We start from the raw sequence: 22838 nt of genomic DNA on the forward strand, positions 1-22838 counted from the left end.
CAATCAAATCACCTATTCCTGTGATCCGTTTTTTCCAGTCTTTTTTTGAGGGTAGTAATACTTCTCCATTTTAAAGTAATACCATCAATTACAAAAGTGGGGCTCTTGTTCCTTTCTTGTCCGCCAAAACGTTTTTGCCCGGCGGTGATTTTACACAGCAGTTAATTCTATCTGTCTCACGCTCCCCTCTCCCTCCAGAATTTAGGGTTATCGGTTGGTGGCTGGTTGGTGGTTACCTCTACAAATGTAGGTACCTGTGTCACAATCACAACAAGGATATCGCACCAATCAATGACATTGGCAGCATGCAAAACCTTTTCGGACTTGAGATTTTAACACTAGTGGCCGCCCAAAGAGGAACAAGAACTTAATGGTAATAGTACTAAAAAGCTCTTCAATACATTATTTCTAAATTCGGCTACTTTTTTTTTAAAGAACAGAATGCCTTGCCCTGGTTCATGCAATTCTTGTCAGAGCTAGCAAGTCTCACCTCACCATTGACTTCTGTTCAAAACCCCTTATAAAATAGATGTTGCAAGACTTGGGAGCTTCTTTAAAATGTCAGCAAGAAGTTTTTAACTAGTTCAGGGAACTGCGGGGGATCTCTTCATAATCTGCTCAGTTCAAGATTATACAGTCCAGTCCAGTCCAGTTCACTCAGCCAGAAGCAAACTTTATTCCCACTACATATCAAATGGCAAATTCATACACGCACACACACACGTACCAGCCACGAACAAGATTATCAAAGCTGTCAACCCCATAATTGGAGCTGCTTGGTGTCAAAGTGGCCAGTGAATGACTTTTCTCAAAACCAGACGGATCCGTCCATGTGACAGGCAGACACAATTTGCTTACAAACACCCCGAGACAGAGAGCAAGTCTTTTACAAAATTGGGAGGACACCAATCAAACAGAACCTCCTGTTATGTAAAAGCTTATTAAATGCACACCAAAAGCTGACACGCACATTTACAAAAAGCCAAGGGTAAGAGGCCATAATATTATAAACAGCCTTCTCAAAATGTCAGCGCCCTGATAGGGCCGAGTTCCCAATCAGCAGAGTTTCTGGATGATTTGTGCAGTTGCGGCTGTAGAGTAGCCACTGGCGCCTCAGAAAATCATGCAATCAGTGCCCCCCCCCACAAATAATACCTGTATTTTGTATTTCAGTTTTTTCCTTGAAATTTGGCACCCGTGTTGACCCCAGCTGACCCATCCATCCCTGAAGACACCTAGCTTGTTCATATTATCACCAAAAGAATGTACATATTTATACTGCCTCGAAAGACAGAGTTGCCTGGATGAGAGATGGCTGTATGTTTCTGATGTTTCCAGAGGCAGGAAAAATACAGTATTTTGAAATCTGAAGCGACCACTGGCAATAGCTGCTGGAGCAGTTTTCTGTCTGGGAACAACGGAGGGTGGATGTCCCAGCAAAATGATGCATTGTACCGGAAATGTAATAGAACCAAAGCACAGGAGCTGCTCCTCACCTGATACCCCATCAAAAGTTGAGGGAAATGTCTTTTTCCAGTCATCAGAATGGAAGCAACAGGGAAACTATAAGCGTGCACCACACATCAAGATGAGAACACAGTCATATATTCTGAAAGAAATATCTTTTTCTTCAGTTGAAAATTATGGACCCAGTTTTTTTTTTTTCCAATCGAACCTGGCTAATTTGGTAAATAAATTACACAAGACTTAATTTTAGACTGAAGTGAAAGCGGATCTGTGTTTGGTCCTCTTGAGCAAGGCTTGCCAAAAGAGATGAGCCCAGGCACAAAGTTTTTTTTATGGTAAGTCTGACCTTCGTTAAGAGAAACAAATAAAGATGCTGCCTTGGTTGTCCGTAGCCCCTTCGGCCGCCGTGCAGTTCATTTTGAACAAGAGAAAGTTGCAAGACTGAATTGCCTTCATCAAAAAACAGATGCTCAGATTAAGGCCTCCAAAGCCAAAATGTAAACAATAGCTATTGTTCAAAGTGTGGTGCAAAAAAAAGAAAGCTGTCAAGACGTTATCTCCCTACTTTATATATTGTATAAATATGTAAATAACAACAATTAAGCGCCACTTTTGTTCAAGATTTCTTGGCTGCTTGAATATCACGGGAAGAAGGGCAGCTTCTGCAAAAGCCTACAGGAACATCAATAGATATATCAGGGGGTATTTACATGCAGGACCGGAGTCTAAAAGTGGGGACTGTGGTGGGGGGCGGTCTTGGTGCTTTGTAACAAGCCAGACCTTTTCCATTCCCCTTCTCAAACTACATCTAGTCATAGTCTATCCTGACTTCCGTAATGGCATCCAAGCCAGATTTGTCCATACTGGCCCTTCCGTGCACCGAAGTCAGGTGCTTTTTGAGGGCGGACTTGTGCTTGAAGTCCATGTCGCAACAGTGGCACTTATAAGGCCGGTCCCCACTGTGGATGTTCAGGTGGTCCTGAAGGGTGCTCTTGGCTGTGAACGTCTTCAGACACACCATGCACTGGAACGGACGGATGCCCATGTGACCGCGAATATGCCGGTTCAGGTTCTTCTTCTGAGTAAAGGTTTTCCCACACTGCAAGCACAAGAACAGTTTGTGCATCTTCAGGTGGCGGAGATAATTTTCCAAGTGGAGGAACCCTCTGGGACATTTGGGGCACTGATGCCGCCACGAATAGCCGGCGTCCTCAGAGTTTGGGAAGTCGCCCCCTGTGTGCGCAGCTCCTTCTGGATTCTCACTGCCAAAGCTCTGGAACTGAGCTACCTCCGTCCTCCTGCTCTCCACGGTAGAGTTGATCAAGGAGTGCTGAGTTTCGGGGAAATACAAGCTGGTTTTTGAAGAGGTGCAAGGCTGTAAAAACTGCTCATCCTCCACACTGGGGACATTAATGGAATCCATTCGGAAAAGGCAGATTTCATCATCCTTGTAGCCAATCTCTACAGTTGATATCTCAGGGCTTTTGACGTCCTTCCTTTCTGACATTAAACTCTGCAGGGATGGCTGCTGAATTTCCCCTTTCTCCTGCTTTATATGCTCGTCTATGCTAACCGGGCTGTCTGCAGAAATCTCTATGACTTCACAGTCTTTATCAAGGCAGCTCTCTTTGCTTCCTAGCTCCATGTCAGACGAGTGGCATTTCTCAGCACACCTTCCGTTGCCTTCCACAGAAGCATCAATTTCAAGGTATCTGGAAAGGGCCTCTGTACACTTCTCCACAATATGCACCATCTGCAGATAACTCGCCGCCGTGAGGTATTTCAAAAGCTCCTTCTTCTTCACCTCCAGAGCACCGGTGTAGCATGAAAGCAGCAGCTTCCGGCCTACTTCGGCGCTCTGCAAAATAGTAATCCGAACCTGCTGGGACTGAGTGAGCAGGAACTGGTCCCGCATGAAGGTGGAGCAGGCAGCAAAGATCACTTTGTGCCCGTGGAACTCTGTGTCGTTGATGTATATTGACACATCGCAGAAGAGGTTTTGCTGCCTCAGTAGGTTCATCTTCTGCAGCACGGCATCCCCTTGCTGCTCAAACTGGAAATGGAGTACATCTGAATCGGCAGCCATAATCACGATCCTACTGGGGGGAAGTTGAGAAACGAAATGAAAAGGAAGCTCAACACCTCCAAACAAACCAACAACTGAGAAGATGGCCCTCGGCCTAAGAGGCTTCCTGCTGTTCTGGAAGCAGGTTTGCTCTCTCTACAGAGCCCACGAGAACCAAGCTCTTCTTGGTGCCCCTCCAGATAAGGGAGAAAATTTTTAAAGAAAGGAAAGGAAAGAAAGAGAACCAAATGCGTTCCCCCTGCAGCTTGGTCCCCTGAGATTATGGCCTTATACCAGGGGCCCCCAAACTCCTCGGCGCATTGGCCCCTTCACGAACGTTCAGTCTGTTCACTGACCCCCGAACATTTATTACATGAAAACAATACAATAAATGCTAACAGTAAGACGAATAACAACAACAGTAGCAATACTGGATAGTCCCATCGACCCTTGGGGGTGGATACTGACCACTCTGGAGAACCCTGCCTTATGCTCACAAAAGGCTGAGACACTCCGCGTTGGATCTTTTTAGAGAGGGGCGGGCTACAAGTACTTTGACAATTTGGGAGGCTTTTAATTTAAAAAAAACCAAAAAACCGAATTTAGCAAACCGGAGATCAAGGAAAACGATTCTAGCCCTTTCCCTGAAGAGCTAGTTTCCTACATGAAGGGGAAGTGTGTTGCGACCATCCTTTACACACTTACACGCGCACACCCGCCATTCTTTTTGCGGCAGGCCCGGAAAAGCCGGGGGGGGGCGCTTGGATAGACCCGCTCGCTGGGGGGCGAAACGGGGGCGGGAGGACGACGACCCTGCCCCCCCCAGGCCCTCCCCGCTCCTCTCACCGGGCGGCTGCCGCCGCCGCCGTCGTCGTCTTCGTCGAGGCCCAGCCAGGCTCGTTCCCCGGCGGCGACGGCGGCTGCAAGCGGTTCGCTGGCAGGGATCAACTTCCGGAGGCCCCGCGCTTCTCCGCCCCCGCGACCCGGTCGGACATCCTCCGGCACGCGCGCCGGCTCCTGATTGGCCGCCCTCGGCCAGGGCCCAGCCAATGGGAGGAAGAGGCGCTGGGGAGCGCGCGCCCGCCTCGCGCAGAGGGGTCTCGCCGTGCAGCGGGAGGGCTTCGCTACCGTGGGAACGTTTCTAATTCACGGGCTCGGTCGTGCTTTGGCGCATGTGCTTGGAAGCCGCTCGGGGAGGCGCTCCTAAGGCATGAAGCTCGCCCTCCCTGCAGACCCCGCAGATTCTGGGCACGGGCGATCGGGAGCTACGCGGAGAAACGCCGCCCCTTTCCTGCGGGTCCCCCTGATCGGTGCACGTTACGGGAGAAGAAACCCGCCAGGGCGTTTCTGAAAGATTCTGCACCGCCTGCCTGGCTGCCCTCGAGGCGCCTTATAAAACCTGCCAGCGCCTTTCAGGGACTGCAGATTTGCGTGGAAGTTCAGGCTCTCACTGGGGACGTTGGGAGGTGCAGCCCGGCAGCCTTGGGAGGCACTAGGCCGGCACAGGCTGATTACAGCTCCGCGTTTGTTTCATCTCAAGCATCTACAGAGCTTTACGGACAGTAAAGCTTTTAAGCCCAGTGTTATCACCAGCACACCGCAGGTGGGTGGAATGTGCGCCCCTGCAGGAGAGGGCAGCAGCGAGGTAAAGCTTCGAAGTAGCGGTCTCCCCCCCCCCCACACACATTCATTTTTCCCACCCGACTCACTCTGGTGTTCAGCTCGGCCTGCCCACCCTTTCGAGATTTACAAACTATCCTAAGAAAAATTACACGAGGGAAGGAAGGTGGTGTAATTGTTTTATTCTGCAGCCACCACAATGACTCAGTACACATACAGAAGGGTGAGTGGTCTTTTGGACACAAGAATGCATTCACAGGTCAAAACAGCTTTCCTTCTCCCCAAGAGATCTGCAAAGCGTTGCGGAGGGGGGCAGCTCTCCTCCCCTTGTTTGCCTGGGGAATCCCTGGCGGAGGAAGGAAAACATTGCTGGTTGTGGTTCTACCTACCAATTGCTACGGAGTCACAAGATCCCAACAGAGGGGATCAAGCTGGATACCTCTGAGGGGCCAGCATTTCACCACCTGCTCACTTAAATATTTGAGCCCCCCCCCCACCTTCCTACCACACAATTACTACTCCTCACCCACTCCTGACCTCTAAGGATGAACAGAAGATGACAATGAGCGAGGAAGAAGAGGACAGGGTATGAAGCAGAAGCTGCATTCACACAACTCCAAAACTCCTTGGCCTGAAATCTCTCTGACAGAAAGGCAGGAGTTTCCTCTTGAAATACGTGAACACTTAGGAGGTCCCTTTGGAGCAGCCAGACTTCCCAAGGCTTTCAACACTTCCCAAATCACATTTTTCAGGAGGAAACTGTTCACAAGTAAATACTGCAGGTCACCCAAAACACTAAAAATAGCTGCACCCAGTGCTTCCTGGTGAAGAAGACAATCCCCATTTCCTGCTTCCTGGCCTTTTCAGCCCAGGAAAAAGGCCACCATAATATAACGATACCCAGGGACTTCTACCCCAGTATATTGGCTAATAAGTAATAACCAAAATACTGCTCATACGCTATAACCCACCTTAAACTATTAACTGTTTTTTGACCGTTTAGGAATTCCTCTCTCTGGGAATAATTCCAAAGGTTAGTGTGGGAGAAGAACCTACTCTCTGCCCTGGGGTTCCTGTGCCTTTCAGAGGTTTCCAGTGCTGAGGACACAGTAAAAACCCTTCTAAACGAATCCTGTCCTCTGTTGCATTACTTCTAACAATTTACCAAGTGCCAACAGTATTTTAAGCACCATATATAACCTAGAGAAAAAATGGTCTTGGGTTTCAGTGACAAAGAAGGAATTGTTCACAGCCGAGGCCCTGCTAGCCCCAGAAGGGAAACAGCTACAGAGAAAACCCAGTTCTAGTTGCAAGGAGTTGCCTGGGCAGGGGCAAGCAAACAAGGATGGGAAAGGGAAAGACATGCAAACTTCAACCATTCTAGCCTAACCACACAGTTTCCACAAAGGATGTGATGAAACGTACTCTTGCGGGTACGATAAGAACGAGCCTGAGCAAAGAGACAAAGGTGAGGGTCATCCCACCACTCTGCTGATCCATTTCTCCCAGTTCTGCTCTACAGCAATTCCTGCTGCTGCTTTCCTCATAAAATTGGAAAGGAACGTCATTCACTGAGGGACAACCATGTAAGAGCTGATGCCTCTTTAGGGTAGGAGGAGCAGAAGGCAAGTACCTGACAGTTTTAATAAAGAATACAAAACAAGAAGCCCACCAAGAGGCGAAGTAAAAAGAGCTTATAATTATCCAGTGTTTTTCTTTTTCTAAGAATTCAGTCCTGTCTTTAGCTTAAAAACTCCTCCGCAACAGGGCATATCTGTTCCTGTTTTGACCCCTTTGGCTGGCTCACAAGCAAGTAGCTTCTTTTTGGCGGTGCTTAACAAACGCAGGCCAACCAGACCAGCGGTTTCCCCCGTGCCAGCTCTTGTAACATCCGAGGAGGGAGGTTCTGTTCGCAAGAGAGACAAAGTCACTTAGAGACAACCAACGTGCCGAATCTTTCTAAAGGAGGAGGCGAAGACCTGCTACAAGGTTAGGTTCAGCCCCCAAGCTCAAACGGCAGAGTGGTTTCAGGGCTGAGGCCCAAGCCATCTCCCACCGCAGCTCTTTATGGTCTTCCAAAAAGAGGCTGGGGGCACCCACCTTAATTCGCACAAGCACTTTCACTCCGTAAACTGAGTACAGCCTGCGCCAGCTTCCCCGCATCCAGCACCTGGCTGGCTTCGTTCGAGGGACAGCCTTTTGAGTCCGCCCCAGAGCTGCAGCCGAAGGAGTCGAAATCCACTGCGGTGTCCTGAACGCTCCTCTCGTTGGCATTGTCAAAGCTGTTCTTGCCGTGCAGCTGCTTGAGGTGCTTCCTTAGGACGGGTTTGTGGGCAAAGACCATGTCGCAGTAATTGCACTTGTGGGGCTTATCCCCACTGTGCAAGTTGAGGTGGTCCTGCAAAGAGCACTTCTGCGAGAAGGTCTTCCCGCAGATCTTGCACTGGAAGGGCTTGATCCCTGCGTGCACCCGCATGTGCCGGTGGAGGTTGCCCTTCTGGGTGAAGGTCTTCCCGCACAGGAGACACATGAACAGCTTGTGCATCTTCAGGTGGTTGGCGTAGTTCTCCAGATGCCGAAACACGCGGGTACACTTGGGGCACTGGTGATGCCACTGGAGGCCCTTGTCCACCCCCCGGTTGCTGGGGCCAAAGAGCTCCTTGGAAGCCACAATGAGGTTGTCAGCCGGCGAGTAGGAGAGGGCGTAGTTGTGGAGCTGGCTCTGCTCCAGGTCACCGACTCGATTCTCCACTGTGGAATTGATAAGGGAGTGCTGGGGCTCCGAGGAAGGAAGGGAGGTCTGCTGCTCGGAGGAAATAAACTGGCTTGGGTCCTTTTTGCTTCCAACCTCCGCAACCTCCCCAATAGACTCCACTTTCACAATCTGGATATCACTATCGTCCACGTCCATGCTGTCCTCAGAGGGCTGGATGCAAGGCGAATCAGGTTGCAAGGAGTCTTCCTCCTCCTCCTCCTCCTCGTTGTCTTCCTCCTCCTCCTCCCCCCCACTGGCTCCTGCAGTCTCCCTCGACTGGGAGGAATTGGCCCGTGCTGGGCCTTCCTCTTTGCTTCCAAGCTTCTGTTTCGGCCTGATGAACTTCCAGAGAGCCTCAGTACAGCGCTCCACAATGTGGCTCATCTGAAGAAAGCTGGCTGCCGTCAAGTAGTTCACCAGCTCCATCTCGGGGAACTCCAGGACGCCGCTATAGCAGGACAGAAGCAGCTGCCTCCCGACTTCCGAGCTCTGCAGGATGGAGATCTTCACCTCTCTGGAGTCGTTCAGGAGGAACTGATCTCTTAAGAAGGGCGAGCCAGCAGCGAAGACGATTTTGTGGCCGTGGACCTCGAGGTCATCTATACAGACGGTGACATCGCAGAATTTGTTCTCTTCTCTCAGCTTGTTCATCTTCTGCAGCATCGAATCCCCATAGTTGTCAAACTGGAAATGGAGACTTTCCGTTCTCTCAGTCATGTTGACAAGCCTAAAGGGTACCAACGAACGGGGACAGTGACTCACAAAAGGAGACCTGAAGGACCACCCCCACCTCACCCAGAGCATTCTCCAATCACTACCTGCTAACCTTTCTCTGCGGGGATTGGATTCTTTAGCTGCTGGTGTTTCCCTATCTCCCTGAGCACTCTAGCCTGAATCTTGCTGGGAGAACTTGCGAAACGATTTACGTGCCCGAAAGGAGCTCAACACCTAGACCGCTTACAGCCCAACACGCGCGGCAGCTTATTCTCAGCGAAGTCTCCGAACGACCGTTTTGTAAATGAAAAACAATTAAGTCACGCTTTTTACACAGCCGTTTAAGCTCAGAAAATTATCTCCGCGTTGCTCGGGCCCCACTGGGCAAGAAAACCTACGGCCGCCCCCATCTGAACCGGTCCAGCACGCTGACCTGGGGAAAAGGGAAGTGGGCAGTTACGGCAAGGGGGTCCCACCCTCAGTTTTTAAGGAGCCTTCCCTGCCCAGAGGCCACCGGTCGACAGGCTGCCGCAAAGCAGATGCAGAGAGCCGGGGAGGAGGGTCTGCGGAGTCTGGCCACGAAAAGGGCGGCCCGCCGCAGCTGCCCTGGGAACGGGAGGATGCTGAACCAGGCGGCCTCGGGCCTGGTCAACAGCCCCTCCCCCTACAGCCACGGTAGACTGCCTCTGCACGGGGAGGCTCTCTCGGGCCGCTCGCTGAACCCGCCTCAGCCAGCGGGGGACGCGCGGCTTCGGCTTCAGGGCAGGAAGCCAGTCCGCCCCCTCCCCCTCTCCAGGACAGCGCTGAAGCGGGGGGACAGCTCCACCTCGTGACCCCCTCCCGCGCCCCACGGGCAAGGGGCGGCGTTCCGCCCGGTGGCCGCGAGTTCCACAGGCGCGCCGCCGAGCGACGGATCGCCGCGGAGGAGGCGGGGCTCGGCGCGGCCTGGCCCCGCGAGGGGCCCCCGGCGGGCTGGCTCACCTCCTCTCCGCCTCCCCCAGGCGCCGCTGCGTGGGTCCGCCCGGGGGGAGGCCCGCGAACGGGGACGCCTGGCCGAGCGACCGGCTCGCCGCCACCGGAAGCAGCTCTGCCCCACTTCCGGCGCCGCCTCTCTCTCTCTCTCTCTCTCTCCCTCCCTCTCCCTCTCTCCCGGTCGGCGCGAAGAAAGAGGGGGCGGAGGGGACGCGGGTTGCTAAGGAAGAGGCGGGGACGCTCAGCGGAAGTGCTTGCAGGCTTCCCCGCCCCGCCCTCCCGGCGCCGGAAGGGGCACACACTGCTTCCGGCCGGGTCCGGTCACGTGACTGGGGCTGGGATCGGGGCGCTGGGGCGGCCTGACAGAGGCCCGTCAGTGGCGGCGGTGGCGGCCCTGCTGCTCCCGCGGAGGGCGAGAGGGGCGGCGGCGGCGGCGGCGGCGGCCGTGACCCGGCGGATCTGGATGAGGGTGAGTCCGGCTCGGCGGCCATTCATGAGGGGCGCCGGAGGGGGCGGGGCCGACGGTGGGGGAGGGTGGGGGCTCGGCTGTGGGCGGGGCTCTCCGCCCGAGCTGGGGGGCGGCGGCGGCGGCGGCGGCGGGTACGACGCGCGCCAGCAATCGATAATCAATAGCCGCGGGGCCAGGCGCGTTGGCCTGCCGGGAAGGGGGTGGCACCGGGGGTCTGTTTTGGCCGGCGGCTCCGGAGCCCTCCCTGGCAACGGCCCCCACTCCCTCTGCGCTCCAGCGCGGACGGTGGCCAGGATCGGGGTGGAGCCTCTGTTATCGATCCGGATGATGGCTGGCCTTGGGAAGCGAAGCGGGTCAGGTCTCCGCGCTCCTGGGACGGGGGACCACCAGGCGATCCCAGCGCTGTCACTGGGTTGGGAAGTTGAAAAAATGCCCCGGGGGACACAGGGGCCCCCCTCGTCCGTGCTGCCGCCAGGCAATGGGCATTTCTGTGAATTCACCCAGATTGCAGCTTGGTCAAAGGACGTTTTACGGTTGCAGTCGGCGACAGTGGGGCAGCCGGGCCAGGAAACCTCCTCGCCTTCCCTTCTTCTGTTACGGGGAAGAAACGATGGAGGCATTCGCGTTACGGCGCTTCTGCTTATTGCTTCGGAGTTACTGAAGTGTTTTCTTCCTGTTAGGGTGACTGTTTGTTTACGTCTTGTGTTTGTTATCATCAGACCACTCCCTGTTTATAAACACAACAATCCACAGACACGTGCACATCTATCTATCTATCTATCTATCTATCTATCTATCTATCTATCTATCTATCTACACACACACACACGGTATACGTGTGTGTATGTTTGTGTGTGTATATCTATCCATCCATCCATCGATCCATCCTTCTTTTCACCTGGAATCTTTCATGCTTTTGTTTTTGAGAAACTGTCAGGGTGCATATCTTTAAAAATATGCTTCCATTAATACGTATGTTGGATTGTTGGAATGCTGTGAGGGTTTCCTTGTGATAAATTTCTTTTGGATGGAGATTGCGAAGGTAACAATCGTATAATTCCACGAGGCTTTTCTCTGCCTTGACTGCATGCAACAAACTCAGCGATTCTAGTGAAAACTTCTAAACGTTGTTATTCGTTGCCCTATTGATAGGGCAATATTTCTTGCAGTCATTTTTCTTTTCAGAAGAAATGATGAGAGTTCCGTGATTATGCTGATGAAGCTTATTCTGTGGTGGTGTTATTAGTATGGGTAAGCTGGAGCTGGCTGTTATGGTAAAGTCCATTTTAGAGGAAATGTGGAAGGAAACATAATTGCTACTGTTGGTTTGTTCTAGTTACGACTGATTTTTTAAATTGAACCTGCTCATATTTTATATGTTGTGTGAAATTGCTGCTACATAGAAATTTAATAAAAATGCTTCCGTAATATGCTTTTACTAGTACTGATGATACATTGTCCACTTTAGCTCACTTATTGACAGATGCTTTGAAAGGTGATTGCGAAAGGTGATTATTACTAACAGTAACGGGCACGTTGTATGACGGTGGCCCATACTGCAATATCTTTGTCAGTGCAGGAACTACATATATTTAATCTCAGAGACCAATAGGATTGGGAAAAATGCTTAAGTATATATCTGGTCATTTAAAAAAAAAAATTTCAACACATTTACAAGGATTGCTTTTTGTGGTTTTCTGAGTTAAGAAAAGTGAAGGGAAACTCCAGTGCATTTAAGATGTTTCACATATTACATAATGCTCCTCAGAAATTGCAAGAGACTATTGTGCAAAAGAAGCTATTGCATGCTCTTCAACCAGGAACAGATGATAATAAATATATATGCATATTAAGTGACTCAGGACTTCTTCGTGTTTCCTTGTATATGTTCAAACCAATTTGAGAGCTGTCAAAACAACTAATAATTATTAGGAGCGCCGTCGTCTTTCCAATGTTGATAATCTGGGGGGTGGGGGGGTGGAATTAAATTCTGCCATTCATGTTTGAAAATAGATAGTGGAATGCTTTACTATGCTGGTAAATCATTCCACTTTGACTCTCTAATCTTAGAAGGGAGCTAGATGAAGTAATCTACCTATGGATTTCAGATTTTTTACATCTGTCTCTGGAGCTGAGCCCCACCATGGCACCAGCCTTAATCTGGAGTTGGTTATATGAGCAGGGAGTTGGATTTGCCGTATCAGGGTTTAGATTGCCAGAGAAATAAATTGTGTTAAAGGTAACCCACCCTCCATTCATACCATTTTTTAGAATTTTTAGAATTATTGAAAGAGCACACTTGAGTTTTCTCCTGAATAGATATCTAGGTTTTCTTCACAAGACGGGGGCTAAAAGCATGCTTTCAGAGCAAACATTCAGACTCTCTGCCACCCTGTTGACAGCACGACAGGGATCAGGGTAATTCCTTTCTGTGACTTATAGGAATTGTGTTCCTGTTACTTCTTTTGGGCTTTTTAAATGGAAATATGTCCTAATGGGAGCAACACGATTTACTAGTCTCAAAAAGTTAAAATGAAATTTTAAAGTAGTATGCCAATATTTATTCGTAGTTTCCTCCTATTGATTGATTGAGTCAGACTTGCATTTCAGCGTGTGCCAGTAGTTGCCAGAAGCTGCCAGGAATTGCATGTACTCGTCAGAAGAGGTGCCCTCCTGTGCCACCTCCTAGGAGACAAGTACAATTTTGAGGAAGAGGCTAGTAAAATTTGTGCATTTATTTCCAAGATTGGATTGAGAGAGATTTGGTCTCCTGCTCAGCTGGAGAGTTCTTGAGTTGCAAAAGTTCTAGAGACCCAGTGGATATTACAGTGTTTTCATGACTGTGGAAGCTGGCAGCCAGTTTTAAGGCTATGCTAGTAAAGGATTCTAATGAAATGCACTTAATATACCCACTTGAAAGGGGTAGACTTCCTCCTCAGGTTTGGGTTTTGTTTTGTTTTTTTTAATGCTGGCTCAGAAAAGTTAGCCTAAGGTTGCTGTGGGCTGCATTTCCTCCACCTTGGGCAATTATTTGAGGAAATCGTTGTTGCTGGATCATTTCTCAGAAGAACCAATGTGGGGAAGAGCTTGCAAGGTGAACGACTTTCACGCTCTCCCTTCAAAGGCATTTCTGACCTCCCTAATACCTGAGAGCGTGCCAGTATGGTGTGTTCAAAATGATGGGGTATTTACTCTCTCTTCCCCCTTTTCCAAGCTGCCAACGTGAGGAAACCGAGGGCAGGGCACCATTATGAACCTGGAAGGTGGTTGCTGAATGAAGGGTTGACCCCACTGACTTCTCCTGCAACTTCTTTCCAGCACCCTTGAACCGTAAATGATCTGGCACCATGTGGTCTCCTAAACGGAACTCAAGCTTTAAGGGGTGGAATCACAATCAGGCCGCTCTGATTTGTGCTTGCGAGAGCAGTGGCGTGGACCTCGCATTGTTCTTTTTTTCTGTTTGTTTAAAAACAACACTTCAGTGAAGCAACAAACAGGGAAGATGGTAAATAGAATATTTTCTAGAAAAATTTCCCCTCCTCTAGGGCATAGTTGAGTGCGGCATTCAGCAAAGGAATTGTATGTTGACCTAGCCTTGAACTCAAGCGAGCCTCTAGAAATTATCTTAGCATATAACGTTTTGGCTTAACTCTTCAGTCATCTGCAAGTCTAGAGTCAGTAATGGGAAACGGAAGGAAACTATTCTGTAGGACTCTTTGCAGTCCCCACAGTAAGCCGGAGCAAAATGAACCATCAACAACCACATTTGCTTTGTGAACTGGGCAGTTGTATGATCATCTTCCATGTTATATGCTAACAGTTCAGTTTTTTCCCAGGTTTTGGAAAGGTTTGGAAGTGCCTTTAAGGGTTTAGTAGTTCTGAATTGCTTAGAGGTGGTTTATTTGCTCCTGCTTCCCTCGTTTTCTGGGGCAACCTATGCAAGTAAGTGAGTGAGTGCTCTGCACAGAATTCTACTGCTGAAAAATCTGTGATTGCTGGTAGCGTTTTGCACAGGGCAGAGGGAGACTATGGAATTGGCAACCAAGCTGCATTCACGGTGCCCAAGAAATGCAGTTTTAAAAGGTAATTTTTACAATTTGTGTGGAAAATTGGTTACAGTTTTCCTATACTACAAAATAAGGTTACAGGCCCATCATGATGGCTCTGCATAATCTCCAGGACCTATTGCTGGAGAACAAACATTTTAAAAGTGCTGTTGCCCTCAAGGCAGACCCGAGGCTGTCTTAGATACCTCTCTTTGGCTGTAGTAGGCCTTCGCCCCCACCTCAAGGGACTCTGCAAGGAATCTATGGCCGATTCTGGTCCTCTGGCATAACAGCTGCAAATATTCTGGGCTTCTTGGATGGCATGCAGTGAGGAATCCAAGAGCTCCTTCCCTTCTCAGAGCAATCCAGGCTTTCTGGAATTACCTTTAGAAACGGATGATGATGATGATGACATTGATGTTTGTGTTTTTCAGGCACTTCCACCTCCAGCCCATCCATGAGCCAGACTTCCTTTTTTTAAGAAATGGATGACAAGGCCTCGGTGGGCAAAATCAGTGTGTCTTCAGACTCAGTATCGACTCTCAACAGTGAAGATTTTGTCTTGATTTCCAGGCAGGGAGACGAAACACCTTCCACCAATAATGGTAGCGATGATGAAAAGACAGGACTGAAGGTATGACCTTGGAACGTGCAGTCCTGATCTTGGTGCCTTTTAGATGTGTTGGGACCGTAGCATTTTGAAATGAGGATGGGCTGGGTCCTGTTTCCTTTCTGAGCAGCTCTTTGCTAAAGCTTCTGGCGTTGCGAATGAAGAAAGCTTTTTCTGCTTGGAGATTGGCCAACTTTGGCTAAATCAGCGCTCTCTGGAACGCTAGGAATGTCAGCAAAAGTCCATCAAAGGGCTGGGAGGGAGAATGAAATGGGGCTGGTCCACCTGATTCTCAGCTTGAGAATTTTCCCGGGAAGGAGATGCATAAAAGGTGCAGGCTGGTTAATGGGACAAAGAATCCAAGCCAGTCAGAAACAGTTGTGGTGCTGGTCACTGGCTGTGCTTGCATGTCACAGTAAGCCAGAACTGTGAAAAACTCTGGCATATCATAGCATGCGAATGGAACCCTTGTCAGTTTTGGAGTGATTTAAATCTAGAGGTTGTGCTTCCGCTTTGTGCTAAGCCATAACTTTGTTTGATTTTTGGCTTATCAAACGGGGTAGACCCACCCAGTGATTGCTTATTCGACAAACCCTGGCAAGTAAAACCATGGCTTAGAGTTCTGTATGAGCTCAGTTCCCTACCCCGCCCTTCTCTGAAGACCTCTTGCTTTCCCCCCTGTTTTGGCTGTCCTGGAGTTCAGCCTCCACACATCTCACCTCCCTGTGGGGGAGCTCTAATTTTCACGGCCTGCAGTTCCCTCCAACCATCTCCATTTAGGTCACGTGGCCTCTCCTCCTGCCACATGGTTGACTCGGGACTGCACTAAACAATACCAGGGACCGGATATGGCTGGGGCGTGTTATCATCATGTTAGAAGTGTCAGAAATCCTTGTTTGTTGTCCAACCGGTTTGAGAACTGCAAATAAACATTTGGTTGACCTGCTTAGTCGATGTATGCTTGCGGCCCTGCTAGTTTGCTGCGAGAGTTTTTGGCTCCTCTTGTGCCGCAAACCTCTGACCTTGAAGGAATCATGGAGATGGTGAGCCCCTTTTGCCTGTTTGCCTCGATGTTTCCTGTTTCCCAGGTTCCTTCCGGTCCCCAAACAACAGTCCTTTTCAAAAGGAATTGAGTTTGCTGTTGAGGCAGGAGGGGCTTGGCCTGATGGCACTTGGAGCAGACCTTTTGAAAGCCGTTGCAGGGAAGGGTGGTTGTCAAACCAAGCTCTCTGCTTCTCTTCTGGAGTGCCCAAGATGAGCGTGTGTTTCTGCTCTGCTTGCAGGATGAAGCCTCAGCCTACAGGGTGGGCCAGGGCTGAACACATCCTTTGGAACGCGTGCATACCCTGGGGCTGTTTTTGCAGCTGATCTGGGCCAGCTGAAGGGCAGTTTTCTGGGTTTTGATCATGCTGGTCACCACAGCCCACGGTTGTGCCCTCTTGGTTTGCTTCTGGGGTCAAGGTGATACTCCCTACTCCCGGGCCTCGTTCGAGAGAGCGATTGCTCCAAAGCATTTGACACCCAGGCTGTTTCTGCCAGCCTAAGGCCAAATCCCTGGGCTTAAAGACTTCCTTAATGGCGGCGGCCTCCCATGAGGCTGCTGGGTGGGGTCCATCTTTGCAGGGGGAATGCAGTCACGCAAAGCCTTTCCAGCGAGCTCCCCATAGCGCTTCCCACAGCTTGGCTTCCTAATGTCTTTCGTGACCCCTGTGAAAGTTGGAGGACTGCCAGTCGCCCCGCCTTGCCGGTGCTTTTTCCATCAAACCGCGTCGAGGGCAGAGTCTCCCTTGCTGCAGGTCAACCCAGAGTTGTTTCCCCTTGCCCTGCCCTGCCCTGCCCCAAATGCAAATGCCTCCTGCTTCTCTTTGAGCCTTTCTTCAGTCTTAAGGCATTTGTGCTGGTGTTGCTATCTAGGAGAGAGGAATTTAACTCCCCAGACCTGCCGGAAGATATCTTTATAGGACCTGTATGTGGCTTTAGAAACTAGCAGATCCTTCTTGCTTGAAACGTCCTGCGCTCTGTGATCTGGCCTATGCTTGAGGCTAGTGTTTTGTGTAAACCTGGCCCAACGGTGCTGGTTCAGCCAACTTTCATTATGCATGACCCAACCGCTGTTTCAGACAGAGGGAAGCCATGGATCCAGATGATATAAAGGCAACCTTGTTTACTCAACCTCATGTTCTTCAGCCTCTTGCAACCTGTAACAGGAGATGTTTGGGGCTGCCTCTGTAGGCAGAACACAAGAACTGCCAATTATGAGGCCACGCTGGCTCTCAGTTCAACAAGCTTGACTTGACTTCAAGTGGCCATGGTTCCTCCCCATACCTGTGCGTGAGAGGAGCTAATGAGGGAGAAGGTGCCTTATGAATATTTGACCTGCTGGTCTGGCATCTGAATGGGGCTTCTGATCGATTGCTGCTCCTCTTATTGGCGCCCAGATTGAGAAGGAAATGGCTGCCCAGTAAGGAAGAGATGGAATTATTTCTCCTGAGGAGGATGGGAGCCCTTATGTTCTTTGAACCCTTCTTCCCCACCATTTCCATTTCAAATATCCAAGGAGAATCAGCAGCTCGCTGTTTCCCATGGACCCCATAGAGTATGGCCTCAGTGGCATTGTGATGGTTTTGCTGATGTCAGTTACTCCTTACCTTCCCGATCACCCTGGGACGCAGATTCAGCTGAGAAGTTCATCCATTCATGGTTGCATCCAGATGGGAATCTTGGTCCCGGTCCCATATGACAGGCTTCTATGGCGCCTTACATGGCTGGGTCAGGAAGCCAACTTCTCAGCGGGCTTTGTTGTCTACTTCTTAATAAACTGCACACTGTTCCCCTATTGGGGACGAGGTTCTTTGATGTGGGTATAAACTGTGAGACTCAAGCAGGGACTAGAAAGTTCTGGCATGAAGCGGAACGAGTCTGATGCTCGCACCCGGCCATGGAGATGTCGGAGAGAGCTCGCCTCCATCTCTGTGACTCCCCACGCCGCCTCCACTTCACCCCGTCTCTGGCTCCTCCAGGCCAGAATTTTAGCGTGGCTCCTCATTTTAGCTGTGCCCCTTTTGGCTGCTCCCTGTCCACAACCCCAGCTCTGTGTGGCGGAGGAAGCCGGCCTCTCAGCACAAGCCCTTCTTGTCTGGACCTGTTGCGTCTTCCAGGAGGCAGCAATCTTAATATAGCAGCCTTTTGTTTCCATCGGCACGGCAAGTCTGGGGCTACAGCTTCCAGAGACGTTCTTTGTTGGCCGCGAACGTGCCGCCTGCGAGGGCTGAGGAGATGCCATTTTCCTGGCTGCCTCGCGAGCCCCCTGTTCTCTCGGCGGGTCTGGCTGAGGTCAGTTTGTCCTGCTGGCCTGAGCGAGTGCCGCTTCTTTCCACAGATCATAGGAAATGGGAGTGAGCAGCAGTTGCAGAAAGAGCTTGAGGATGTCCTAATGGATCCCCCCATGGAAGACCACAATGACCGGGAGGAGGGGGAGGAAGAGAGCACCACCCAGGATGGAGAGGGGGACGAGCTGGTTCTCCTCGAGGCCTCCGCGTCCTCCACCATTAACCCTGTGTCCGTGACGGGGCCCTCAAAGCCAGAAATGAGGCTCCCCGTGAAGCCAGCCCAGGGAGGTGAGCTGATGAGCAAGGCTAATAAGCGGGGTGGTGGTGGTGGTGGTCTTGGATTAGAGCTGAGTTTCCAGGCTTTGTTCGGTCACTCGATTTTAACAGTCCATCAGACGCATTTGTTTTCCTCCTCTTCTCTGCTGACTCCTTGCTTTTTGGTCTGGCAGATTCTGAGGAGTCCAGCCCTTTCACCCCGGTGGCCGACGAGGACAGCGTGGTCTTCAGCAAACTCACCTACTTGGGCTGCGCCTCCGTCAATGCCCCCCGGAGCGAGGTGGAAGCCCTGCGGATGATGGCCATCCTGCGGAGCCAGGGCCAGATTTCCGTGGACGTGACCCTTTCTGTGCCAAATGTATCTGAGGGCACCGTGAGGTACCTGCCTTCTGCAGGACTTGGGGCTTGGCCATCGGAGGTGCCTCGCGTCTCTGTCTCTGGAGGAGGGCTTTGCCACTTCAGAACAAGCGGTTCTTAGAGAACCCAGAAGTGGCACTCTCTTCAGGAAGAAAGGACCAAGAAGGGTGGCCGGTCCCGGCTTTCTCAGCTGGGCCTGCGTGTAAATGCCACAGCAGATGCAGTGATTTTAAGGAGGGATTCTCTGTTGCGAGAGTCAAAAGAACAATCTTGTGGCTACCCACCTCCTTTGTACATACAGATATATTACGCACGATCACTCGCTTTAGTGTATCGCTAGACCAGTGTTTCTCACCCTTGGCAACTTTAAGATGAGTGGACTTCAACTCCCAGAATTCCCCAGCCAGCATGAATTCTGCGAGTTGAAGTCCACTCATCTTAAAGTTGCCAAAGTTGAGCAGCACTGCACTAGACCAATTGGGGTGCCTCTGTAGTTTAAGACTTGTGTTTGGGGAAATGAACTGATTTATTGATGAAAGAAGCCTGAGGTCCCAGGGGAGGTTGAAGGATCTGCAAAGCTGGCCCTTCTCTCGCCCTTACCCCACACATCGGTTTTCATCCAACAGGTTGTTGGAGCCTCCAGCAAACACCGAAATAGCCAACTATCCCATTTACAAGATCCTGTTCTGCGTGCGAGGTCATGACGGGACTCCGGAGAGTGACTGTTTTGCTTTCACCGAAAGCCATTACAACTCCGAGCTCTTCAGAATTCACGTCTTCCGATGTGAAATACAGGAAGCCGTAAGTTCAGTGGGCTGAGCTGTGCGAGACGTGTCCTGCCCAGGCCTGTCTTCCCTCAGACGGGATGTAAAGATGGACGTACTCGGACTTCCACTTTCTCCAGCTTAACTCTCTTTTCTTCTCTGGGCCTCAGGTGAGCCGGATCCTGTACAGTTTTGCCACAGCTTTCCGCCGTTCTGCCAAACAAGCCCCGCTCGCAGCCCCTGTTACTCCGGAGATGCCAGACAGCGACATCTTCACTTTTTCGGTGTCTCTGGAAATAAAGGAGGATGACGGGAAAGGCTATTTCAGGTATCAGCTTCTAATTGGGTGGGGCTTCTAATTTTACAAGCCTGTGGACAAGCTTCTTGTCCAGATCCAGGTTCAAGGGTTTAATGTGCAGTTATGTCTGGCTGTACTTTGAGTGTTCTTCTTGCAAAAATTTTATCAGCTCATCAGTCTGGTAGGAAGGAATTAAATTCTCATTGCTGCTGGCCATTATTTGAAAGCATCTTCTTGAGAATTGAAGCTATGTCCCTATCTTACTCTCTCTCGTTTAGTCCGATCAGTCAGTTTCATGCTGCCTGACTTAGCAAAAGAAATGTAGATTGTCCTGCAGGCCCAGCCAGGGGACCCTGCGCTGCAACTACCCAGCAAAGGGAGCTGTAGTTAAGAAACCCGAGGGGATTTTTAATAAGCCCAACATGTAAAGGGCTGGTTCTTCATTCTCGGTAAAGGTTTTTAATGAACAAATTAATTCTTTTCCTTGCTGCTTTTAATTGCCCTAGTTCAGAAAATTGGTATGGAGGGCGGTAGATCTTGACGTGTTTTTTCTCACTGAGAAGCTGGCATTGCAGTTCGGAGGCACTAGGTTGCAGAAGGTGGTTTGATCAATCAGCCTGCCTCATTTTCCTTTTCTCTGAGCTGAGGTGTCACCTGACGCTGAGCCTCATCATAACAGCCCAGCAGGAACTAAACCGGTGGTGATTTAAGGACTTGTTGAATTGAATTGGTGTCCCTTGTTAAAAATTAGTTGGGTAACAAGGAGGAGCTGGAAGTAATCTGGGGCGTCTCAGCTTTTGGGAGACTTTGAACTTGATCGATCAAGGGCAACCCCCAAGTGACCCATTTTCTTGCTTTTCCTTCCCACCCCAGTGCCGTTCCAAAAGACAAAGACAGGCAATGCTTCAAGTTACGGCAAGGAATCGACAAGAAGATTGTCATCTATGTGCAACAGACCACCAACAAAGAACTGGCCATTGAGAGGTAACACGGCATCTATCGGGACTTGGCCCCTGACTCTTAAGGCCTGGCCAGGTGGGAGGAATATCTCCTTGTTCCCTTTGTCCCCTTTGGTGCTAAATATTTTGTTCTCTGCTGGGTTTTCCTTCAAACTCCCCTGGGAATTCCTTTTTTTGGAAAGCTGTTTGGGAATCCTAGTGCCCTTTTCCGAATCAAGGGTCCTTTTCAGTGGCTGGGGGAGGCTGAAACACGAGGAATCGTCTTCAGAATAGAGCCTCAAAGGGGGGGTGGGCTCGCTTTGCTGCTTCCGGATTTGATCACGGCCCGGGGGGAGCCTGCCAGGGGTGGACCGGCTTGGCAACCTTTTTCTTGATGATTGCAGATGTTTCGGCCTTCTCCTCAGTCCGGGGAAAGATGTGCAGAGTGGAGATATGCATTTGCTGGATCTGGTAAAGAGCACTTCCTTTAATAACCCCGCCACCCATATTCTCCGAAAACGCCATCCCTCCCCACCACATTTTCTGGGGTGTCCCAGCGAGGCATGTGCTGTGTTTCATCACACTCTCGCTTCCACTTTTAGGAGTCTATGGGCAAAAGCTCTGACGGGAAATCTTACATCATCACCGGGAGCTGGAACACAAAGTCTCCGCACTTCCAAATCGTCAACGAGGAAACGCCAAAAGGTTTGTGGGTCACGGTGGCACGCGGGGCCGTACAGCAGAGATGAAACATGTCCCCAGATCCCCTTGTCCTCTGAGGGCGGAGGCTGAATCCTCCGATTGCCTTAGTGGAGCACCAGAACCTGGCTTACACAGGCCAGAGATCCATCCACCCCGTGGGACGATTCTGGGTTGGATTCAGGGGTGTTCCTCCCAACCCAAAGACGCTACTGGGGACGGAGCCTTCCCTGCGCTTCGCTGTCCAGCTGCAGCCCGCTCTCTGATCGTTTTGGCTTGCTCTGCTCCTCTTCGGCAGACAAGGTGCTCTTCCTGACCACAGCTGTGGATTTGGTGATCACGGAGGTGCAAGAGCCAGTCCGCTTCCTCTTGGAGACCAAAGTCCGAGTGTGCCCTCCTAATGAGAGGCTGTACTGGCCTTTCAGCAAGAGAAGCTCCACCGAAAACTTCTTCCTGAAACTGAAGCAGGTGAGACTTCTCCACTTTGGCTCTGACAAAAAAAAAAAAAAAAGGTGGCCCACTCCTGCCATAAAGGGAATTTATAGTCTATAGATCTGTAAGGCATTCCTGTTAAGCTTTTGACCAAACCCCAACGTGCATCGTGTCGCTCAGATCAAGCAAAAGGACCGAAAGAACAGCACAGACACCCTCTATGAAGTCGTGTGTCTGGAGAGCGAATCTGAAAGGGAGAGGAGGAAAACCACTGCCAGCCCAGCCCTCCGCCTCCCGCAGTCCGGGTCCCAAGGCTCTATGATCCCGTCCCCCCCTGAGGATGATGAAGAGGAAGGTAAGGCAAGGCTGGAAGGGTGGCTTTTCCAGGATTCTCTCCTGCTAGGTGTGGTTGGCAGACAGAACTGGCTGTAGGCTAGCTGCAGCCAAGCCCAGACGTGTCTTCATGAGCCAGCCAGTCAAGAGGTAGGTTTGGGGCACGCTATCTCTGTGCTTCCCTTTCTGCGAGATGTCTCAGTTGAGGCCCCCTTGGCCTTCCTATACCAGTCTGCCCCCAGATATGCCAGACTCTGCCCAGTTTCGTAATTGGAGTAAATACTGAGCCCCAGTGAAAGCTGCCCAGCTCCAACGGAGGCCGCCAATTATGTCTGAAGGGCCCTGTGTGGCCTGTCCATTGGATTCGTGCAGCAGAGCAGGCTCCGGGCAGGAGCCAGTGGGAGGAACAGCTTCCTGCTTCACGGCAGCAGGGCACGTTCTGAATTGCGCTTGGCATCTTCCCTGAGCCTCTCTGTATTTTGCAGATAACGATGAACCTCTTCTGAGTGGCTCAGGAGATGTTTCTAAAGAGTGTGCGGAAAAGATCCTGGAGACGTGGGGAGACCTCCTCTCCAAGTGGTAAGCGCCCTGCTTCCTGTATCCCAAATTCCTTGTTCAGGGAATGGTCCTCGTCCAGATAAACCGGTCCGGAGAGGGGAAGCTGCCGCCAAGCCTCGCTGATCGATCCCTATTC

General features: G+C 50.8%; 3 protein-coding genes across 8 annotated transcripts in view; 1 reads left to right on the forward strand and 2 right to left on the reverse strand.

Annotated features, from left to right (window-relative positions):
• Window positions 1–652: 652 nt before the first annotated feature.
• ZBTB6 (zinc finger and BTB domain containing 6) lies at window positions 653–4493 on the reverse strand. 4 transcript variants are annotated; one of them, XM_088146854.1, is made up of 2 exons: window positions 4379–4493; window positions 653–3563 (listed from the first exon to the last, which is right to left on the reverse strand). In XM_088146854.1, the coding sequence occupies exon 2, from the start codon at window positions 3551–3553 to the stop codon at window positions 2276–2278; it is 1278 nt and encodes a 425-aa protein (XP_088002980.1). In that variant the 5' UTR covers window positions 3554–3563; window positions 4379–4493; the 3' UTR covers window positions 653–2275. The 4 variants fall into 4 exon arrangements, with proteins under 4 accessions (XP_088002980.1, XP_088002981.1, XP_025019225.2 ...); XM_088146855.1 differs by having other exon boundaries at window positions 653–3566; window positions 4379–4480; XM_025163457.2 differs by lacking the exon at window positions 4379–4493 and adding an exon at window positions 4238–4366 and having other exon boundaries at window positions 653–3566.
• Window positions 4494–5323: 830 nt separating this feature from the next.
• ZBTB26 (zinc finger and BTB domain containing 26) lies at window positions 5324–9795 on the reverse strand. Of its 2 annotated transcripts, none has more exons than XM_007423290.4 (2): window positions 9603–9795; window positions 5324–8634 (listed from the first exon to the last, which is right to left on the reverse strand). In XM_007423290.4, exon 2 carries the CDS (start codon window positions 8622–8624, stop codon window positions 7254–7256), a length of 1371 nt encoding a protein of 456 aa, XP_007423352.1. In that variant the 5' UTR covers window positions 8625–8634; window positions 9603–9795; the 3' UTR covers window positions 5324–7253. The 2 variants fall into 2 exon arrangements, with proteins under 2 accessions (XP_007423352.1, XP_088002982.1); XM_088146856.1 differs by lacking the exon at window positions 9603–9795 and adding an exon at window positions 8734–9578.
• A 109-nt stretch (window positions 9796–9904) lies between these two features.
• Window positions 9905–22838, forward strand: part of RABGAP1 (RAB GTPase activating protein 1) — a 42429-nt gene continuing 29495 nt past the window's right edge. Inside the window, exons 1-12 of one of the 2 annotated variants that reach the window (XM_088146858.1) lie at window positions 9905–10062; window positions 14543–14742; window positions 18098–18335; window positions 18497–18701; window positions 19307–19481; window positions 19615–19772; window positions 20616–20726; window positions 21085–21151; window positions 21283–21385; window positions 21678–21847; window positions 21992–22166; window positions 22630–22723. In XM_088146858.1, the coding sequence (XP_088002984.1) occupies window positions 14593–14742; window positions 18098–18335; window positions 18497–18701; window positions 19307–19481; window positions 19615–19772; window positions 20616–20726; window positions 21085–21151; window positions 21283–21385; window positions 21678–21847; window positions 21992–22166; window positions 22630–22723 (1646 nt within the window). In that variant the 5' untranslated portion in view covers window positions 9905–10062; window positions 14543–14592. The remainder of the gene's footprint in view (window positions 10063–14542; window positions 14743–18097; window positions 18336–18496; window positions 18702–19306; window positions 19482–19614; window positions 19773–20615; window positions 20727–21084; window positions 21152–21282; window positions 21386–21677; window positions 21848–21991; window positions 22167–22629; window positions 22724–22838) is intronic. The other variant, XM_088146859.1, reaches the window with a different exon arrangement.

Source organism: Python bivittatus, unplaced genomic scaffold (assembly GCF_059951505.1).
Source record: "Python bivittatus isolate LINGU-HERP-01145 unplaced genomic scaffold, Pbiv_v1 ctg000160_np1212, whole genome shotgun sequence".
Classification (NCBI taxonomy): domain Eukaryota; kingdom Metazoa; phylum Chordata; class Lepidosauria; order Squamata; family Pythonidae; genus Python; species Python bivittatus.